The 7,501-nt window shown below is 35.8% G+C and overlaps 1 protein-coding gene across 1 annotated transcript; it reads left to right on the forward strand.

The window, feature by feature from the left end:
• Nucleotides 1–769: 769 nt before the first annotated feature.
• LOC136232677 (neutral ceramidase 1-like) lies at nucleotides 770–5,869 on the forward strand. Its single transcript, XM_066022005.1, has 10 exons — nucleotides 770–937; nucleotides 1,079–1,436; nucleotides 2,059–2,267; nucleotides 2,919–3,266; nucleotides 3,551–3,815; nucleotides 3,906–4,176; nucleotides 4,282–4,407; nucleotides 4,647–4,710; nucleotides 4,850–5,019; nucleotides 5,148–5,869. Exons 2-10 carry the CDS (start codon nucleotides 1,123–1,125, stop codon nucleotides 5,694–5,696), a joined length of 2,316 nt encoding a protein of 771 aa, XP_065878077.1. The 5' UTR covers nucleotides 770–937; nucleotides 1,079–1,122; the 3' UTR covers nucleotides 5,697–5,869.
• Nucleotides 5,870–7,501: the final 1,632 nt, after the last annotated feature.

Consider the following 7,501-nt stretch of genomic DNA (forward strand, 5'->3'; position numbering starts at 1 on the left):
TTAAAGTTTAGATTTTCAAACAGCCCAGCTAAACTGACAATTTTAAAAAATTCAAATAACGGAAAACATAAAATTAACAAAATATAATCTACAAGGCACATTAAACAAAATAAAATTATTCTTTTTCGTTAAAAATTATCCCAACTACTTTAATATAGAAATCCGGAATTGAGCTCCACTACTAAACATTCATTGCAGTGGCGTTATAGGTAACCTATGAGAAATAATAAAATTGACAGGAGTTACTGCAACAAAACAAGCAGAACTCTTTTAAACAAAAAATTATACAACACTTTCTCCTAAATTTAAAATTCACATTAAATAAAATTTACATATATTAATTGAAGGTAACTTGATCAGGAAGAGTTTCAAGTTTCAAATTGCTTAAAATTTTAGTATACATAAGAAAAATTAATTGACAAAAGAGGTGCCTATTGAATGCATGATCAATTAATTAAAAGAAATGAGAAATGTTTTCTATCTAATTATTGAAAGATATTTTGGTGGTTTTGATTGTTTTGTTGTTTTCCCTAAAAAGAAAAGTTAAAACAAAGTATATTAGTAAATGAACTTTTTTTTGTTTTATATAGTAAATAAATAAATTATCTTTAGTTGATAATTAGAAAAGAAGTTACCTATTAGAAAATTGTAAGAAATTATTTTGAAATGAGAAAGCAATCCAGCGTAGAATTTCGGCTTTTAATGGAAGCTCCAAACGTCATTATCTTCCCTTCCCCGCAATCCATTTTCATTTTTTTTGACTTCATTAAGAAGTGTACTAGTTGGCCCCTTTTTCCTATGCTCCCGTCCCGTGTTATATTATAGTTCCTTTCTCTCTCTCTCTCTCTGCGTGTTTTAAAGACTGTTCTTTTCTTTAACAAACACAGTTAGCAGAAGACCCACCTATGAAATTCTTGGACTTCATAGCATACTCAAGGTAAAGTATTCTACTTTTCATGTTTACCCACTTCAAAATTTGTGATTGAATGAGATAGTATTGAGCACTTTTTCTGTTTGTTTGACCTCTGTTGAAGACAAATTTGCAATGAATAACTGTATTTATGTGTTTTTGATTCAGGGGATGAGAAGAAAAGATTGAGCTTTTCTTGCTGGGAGAGTCAAATGGGGTTGTTTATACCTTGTGTTTTCTTTTGGGTTTGTCTAGTAGTCTTGCTTGGGAATAGTAGAGGAGTATTCTCAGATGCTGAGTATCTGATTGGGCTTGGGAGCTATGATATAACAGGACCTGCTGCTGATGTTAACATGATGGGATATGCTAATAGTGATCAGATTGCCTCCGGTATTCATTTTAGGTTGCGAGCTCGTTCTTTTATTGTGGGAGAGCCACAGGGGAACCGCCTACTTTTCGTCAATCTTGATGCTTGTATGGCCTCACAACTTGTTAACATTAAGGTGTTGGAGAGGTTGAAGGCAAGGTACTTCTTAATTCTGCATATATATCTCTTTATTTTATTTTTATTTTTTTGAATCTCCTTACTTGAGCTTTGGAGTCTGAATAAGGACTCATGCCTTAGTCAGAGTGAACTAAAAGAATTAGATGTAGAAGTCCTAATTAATTTGATAGTATATTGAATGTACCTAGTTACCTTGATGTCTTTATGTTGGCTAGATCTATTGGAGATGGAATGTCACGTGTCTTCATGAGTTCATGTTCCCAACTTGGATTGAGTCCTAAAAAGAGTTGGATACAGACCACTGCCTCTTGCAGATGCCATTCGGTTTTTTAAGTTTTGATATGACTCTTAACACAGGATTCTAGATATATCCAGTTTTTTAGAAGTATACCAAGAATATAGTCTGTTTAACCAAACCAGGACTTGCTCAATTGATAAACTTGGTAGAATCATAAGTTCAATTCCTAGCCCTTTTCAAGATATGTGAATTTACTTAAAACTTGATATCCAAAGCAAAGTTTTTAAATTTTTATCATTAAGGTTTGGTGGAAAAAGATGAAAGGAAGTGCATATCTTAGAGTTGTGGATTTATTATTGATCAAGGCCAGCTTTGTGAAATTACATTATGTGAAATATATGGCAGATATGGGGATCTTTACACTGAGAAGAATGTTGCTATCAGTGGTATTCATACCCATGCTGGTCCTGGGGGCTATCTTCAATACATTGTATATATCGTGACATCACTTGGATTTGTGCGTCAATCCTTTGATGCTCTTGTAGATGGCATTGAGAATAGCATAATACAAGCTCATCAAAATCTCCGTGCAGGATCAGTTTTTGTGAATAAGGGTAAGGGGAGCATTTCGTTACTTCTACTGCTTATCAAAAAGATCAAACCTTTAAATAATTGATTTATGAGTAATTCATCAAATGGATGAAAAGAAAAAATCATACTGGAATGGACGAGGTAGGTGCTTTTACCGTGCTTGAATTGGTTTTCTGGATTTTTTTTAACAACTGGAGCTTTTGAATCTCTATCAGTCTAGTAATGTGATGCCAGGGATGACACTTTCTCTTGAGTAATTCTTTTCCTCTTTTATCCATTGGGCAGTAATGAATCATGACAAATCATGCATGTGCACACATGTTATGTATGAATAATTTGCCAGGCAAATGCTTTCATATGTGTGCAATTACAGAACAGAACACTGATAGCTTTCGACTTTTAGATTTCTGAAGATTCTATAATTATTGCTAGCTTAATGCTTGAATCCATTATCTTAGCAACATGATTTGAATCTGCTGAATAACAATTCTTCGGATTGCTGCTTTTTGTGATTGTATCCTGTATCCAGTTTGTTCCTTAAATGTACAATTTAGTTCATCATTTTGTTTTCCTTTTGCACTCCTCGTTTCGTCTTTTACATTGCTTTCCTTTTTGGGACAAGGCTGCAGTTTGTATATTATATTCCTACAAAAACTTTGGCTTCTTATTTGCAGGAGAGCTGTTAGATGCTGGTGTAAATCGCAGTCCTAGTGCATATCTGAACAATCCTGCAGAAGAACGCAGGAAATACAAGTATGATGTTGACAAAGAAATGACCCTATTGAAGTTTGTTGATGATGAGTGGGGTCCAGTTGGTAGCTTTACTTGGTTTGCTACTCATGGAACTTCAATGAGTCGCACAAACTCTTTGATAAGTGGGGATAACAAGGGTGCTGCTGCACGATTTATGGAGGACTGGTTTGAAAAAAAGGTTACTGGAGCTGAAGATGTAGCTGATGGAAATGTAGCTGATGGAATCCCTCGAAGAGTCTCAAATATCATTCCGAACCTGAGGGATAATCGTAAGTTACTAGTTTTCTTCTTTAATAAAAATACTGTAACTTGAGAAGTGCTTTAGAAAGAGCAATCTGTCCTTTCAGGAAACAATTTGATCTATCTGCTAGGGCTTTTACCTTGCATGATTTCCTTTAAGACAAACTCCACCATGTTGTAGATTTCAACATGTTCACTCCCTTTATCAATCCAATGATGCCTATAACATATCATAAATTTCGTATGCAAATCTTTACAAAGCTAGATTTTAAAATGTGGAGCTGGGATCTGATTTTAGAATGTTAATCTGTAGACCATGAGTATTTGGAGCTTGCTGCATCCTTCCAATCTCTTCCTGGTAAACCAGCTACCAAGATTCTAAGTGTTGCAAGACGTGTCAGGAGTGCTCTTAGGCAAGCTGATAAACCTGGATTTGTCTCTGCGTTCTGTCAAACTAACTGTGGTGATGTCAGCCCTAATGTTCTCGGAGCTTTCTGTATTGACACTGGCCTACCTTGTGACTTCAACCACAGTACCTGTGACGGGAAGAATGAGTTATGCTACGGAAAAGGACCAGGGTATTTACTCATATGCTTTCTGGTGTTCTTTCAGTAGAAAGATATGTTTAATATCTTGTAGTACTAAATTGCATCAACTTAACCTGACAGTTATCCAGATGAGTTTGAAAGTACACGTATTATTGGGGAGAGGCAATTCAGAAAAGCTGCAGAGCTTTTCAGTGGAGCATCTGAGAAATTAAAAGGAAAGGTTGACTATCGTCATACTTATCTTGACTTCTCCCAGCTTGAAGTTACAGTTCCTAAACAAGGTGGAGGTCCTGAGGTAGTAAAAACCTGTCCTGCTGCAATGGGATTTGGATTTGCAGCAGGAACAACAGATGGGCCTGGGGCTTTTGACTTTAAGCAAGGAGATGACAAGGTAGTCAGTTGTCATCATTTTATGTCTTTTCCATCCTTTTCTCTTAAGCACGGACATATCCGAATGTGTTGCATGATTGTTTTGTTTTGTGATATTATTTAATAGGGAAATGCATTTTGGAAGTTGGTTCGTAACTTCCTGAAAGCACCAGGCAAGGAGCAAGTTGATTGTCAGCATCCAAAACCCATCTTACTTGACACTGGTGAAATGAAACAACCATATGACTGGGCAGTAAGTTACGATCTTGTTTAATAGAAGTTTTACGTTATGCAAGTAGATTGAGTCCGTGATAAATGTCTATAAAATCAATTGCACTGCTTTTCTTACAAATTTGATCATTATAGACTCGAGACGAGCAGCTTTACCTGTTTAATATATTCTGATAAGATGGTTTATGCAACCGCCATTCAGATTATTGATGTTTTCCATAAAAAAATGAAGACCAATCTATTTTTTTCATGGATATGCAGCCTTCAATACTTCCAATTCAGATCCTCCGTGTTGGGCAGCTTGTGATTCTTAGTGTACCGGGAGGTATGTATGAACTTGCCTTGTCCCTTATTATCATTTCTGTTGCTTTTCGAAACTTTATTGTATGAAGATCTGTTTGCTCCAACGTCTAATAGAATATATGCTTCTCTAAATTTATGAATTCTACACTTCCTTTAAACAGAATTTACAACGATGGCTGGGAGGCGTCTTCGAGATGCTGTGAAGACAGTGCTCACAAGTGGTGGAAATAAAGAATTCAATAACAATGTTCATGTTGTAATAGCAGGATTGACTAATACATACTCACAGTACGTGACCACCTTTGAAGAATACGAAGTCCAGAGATACGAAGTAAGTTTTCTTGTAGATTTTACAAACGAACAAAAACTAGTTGCTAAGAAAGATGGTCTAATTTTGTTAGGTTGATGTAGAACTTGTTTTCTCTATAGTTTATTCATAGAAAGTGACATTATTCACAGGGTGCTTCGACTCTATACGGTCCGCACACACTTAGCGCATACATTCAGGAGTTTAAGAAGCTTGCGAGTGCCCTTCTCAGTGGCAAACCAGTGGAGGCAGGTCCGCAACCACCTGATATGCTGAATAAGCAAATAGGCTTGCTAACACCAGTTGTAGTGGATACAACACCTGTTGGTGTAAATTTCGGTGATTGCAGTTCTGATGTTCCGAAGAACGCTACCTTCAAGAAAGGGGATAACGTGACAGTTGTTTTTTGGTCAGCTTGTCCTAGAAATGACCTGATGACTGAAGGTACATTTTCCCTTGTGGAAATCCTAGAGGGAAAGGACAGTTGGGTCCCGGCTTATGATGACGATGATTTCTGCCTACGGTTTAAGTGGACGAGACCAGGGAGATTAAGTCCACGGAGTCAGGCAAGCATTGAATGGAAGATCCCTCAATCTGCTGCAGCTGGTGTGTACAGAATAAGACATTTTGGTGCTGCGAAAAGCCTTATGGGTTCGATTCGGCATTTCACAGGTTCATCAAGTGCTTTTGTTGTTGTATAAATTTCTTGATCATTGTATTGTATTGTATTTGATTCTGTTTTGTTGTTGTTAAGGTAGATATAGTGGCATGTTGTATATTTAATCTTGATTGAAATCTGATTCCAGGATTGGTGATCCTTAAGTTATAGTATACAAAAAGAAACTTGAGATTCTTAATATCTCAATTCCATCTATGCTTTCTTGTTCATGCCATTGCATAGTTAATTCAAATTCCAAGCATAAGTCTTGCATAGCAAATAAAATCTGGATAGTGGATTAGTAATAACATGTTGGTAGTGAATATAAATTGATAGAAGTTGAGTGTGCTGATGAGCAAAAAAGAATCAAAAGTTGAGCTTTGATTTTTATATGTAGTGCAGTGTGAACATGTTATTGAAATTCAGTGCACAACGCCTTCAAATTGGAAAAATGGTCCTCAATAAACATAATTTATATTTATAATGGACAATCATTTATTTATTTATTTATTTAAATATGGTCAACGCACCAAGTTTGTCTATGCCAATCATGTGCCTAATTTTAGGACAAAATATGTGCATTTGCATCCCCCTTTCCTTCTCTTTTCAATATCCATTAGTTGGAATTAAATTAAGGACGGCTTAAAATGGCAATGCATTGCTGTTAACATATAAAATATCTAATATAAATATGTTTTTTTTAAATAAATAATTTTTTTTGGTAGAGATTTTTAAATACATAATGAATAAAAGATAAACAACTCATCTGTGGTCCATATATATATATATATATATATATATATATATATATATATATATATATAGAAAGTTATCTTACTCAACTATTTAACCATTTCATATATTTTATGATATTATAAAATTTATCTTACTTAATATAACTGGTTATGTGATCACATGCTTTGACCGTAATGGAGTTCCAACGTCGTATTTGAGCTTATAAAACAATAAACAAGTCAGACGGAACCAGAATCCGACAAACCTGCACCGATGTCTAAATCAGTTTATGATCAAGGGTCGAATAGAGAGGTAGTCAGAGATAGTAGTTAACGTACCGAACCTTGTACATTTATAGTGCATGATTATGTTTAAGGTTGTTATCTCCTTAGGAATTCTTATAAGTTTATGATTTCGTTTCCCCTAAGGATTTCGGATCTTGGGAGGAATCCTTTATCTTGTTGGACTCTAGAAGATCTTTTAATATGTTGAGGCTTTTAGTGATTGGTGATGGACCGTCGCTTGCTTGGATTTGGGCCACATTAATGGATTCTGCTCTGTAGGGACCGTTTTGGGCCTTTGTTACGTGTGGGCCTGGACCGTAACGAGGGTAGTGATGACGTCATGCGTGCGATATCATTTTAGCTCGATATCAGATGTCTCCAACCATCTTCTTTAATAAACCATTAAGTGAGAGGTGTACTATGTTATATTATCTTCCAATATGTATGTTTTCGGAGTTTTCATAATGCCTTTTTTGTTCGTGCTGATGTGTCAGCTGGAGGAAGGCTCTCTAGGATCTTGTGTTTTTGGCGGCTTTATTTAATGATGGTTGCTTATTCCTTCGAAGGAAACGTTTCAGCTGCTTCTTGAGTCTTTTGGTTTTCCTCCTCTTCTTTTTACCTTCTTTCTTCTTCGTTATTTTATTTTTACTTTCGACATTTCTTGCTCTTTCCTGTTTCTGTAAGTTTTCTTGCTATTCCTTTGTTTCGTCCTCCTCATTCTTTACCATGGTTCGCTCGGGGATTTCTCGGGGTAAAGGAAAAAGCTCTAACATGAAAGACAATCCTAGGGATGAGGAAGGAGATGAGTCCTCAATACCCAAGGTTTCTC

This window comes from Euphorbia lathyris, chromosome 6, assembly GCF_963576675.1.
Source record: "Euphorbia lathyris chromosome 6, ddEupLath1.1, whole genome shotgun sequence".
NCBI classification, from domain to species: Eukaryota; Viridiplantae; Streptophyta; class Magnoliopsida; order Malpighiales; family Euphorbiaceae; genus Euphorbia; species Euphorbia lathyris.

Excerpts from the sequence above, each read along its gene's own strand:
- LOC136232677 (XM_066022005.1), top strand. The coding sequence starts at position 1,123 with ATGGGGTTGTTTATACCTTGTGTTTTCTTTTGGGTTTGTCTAGTAGTC. Across the intron at positions 4,408-4,646 it reads AACAACCATATGACTGGGCA|CCTTCAATACTTCCAATTCA; the intron begins GTAAGTTACGAT and ends ATGGATATGCAG. Across the intron at positions 5,020-5,147 it reads ACGAAGTCCAGAGATACGAA|GGTGCTTCGACTCTATACGG; the intron begins GTAAGTTTTCTT and ends CATTATTCACAG.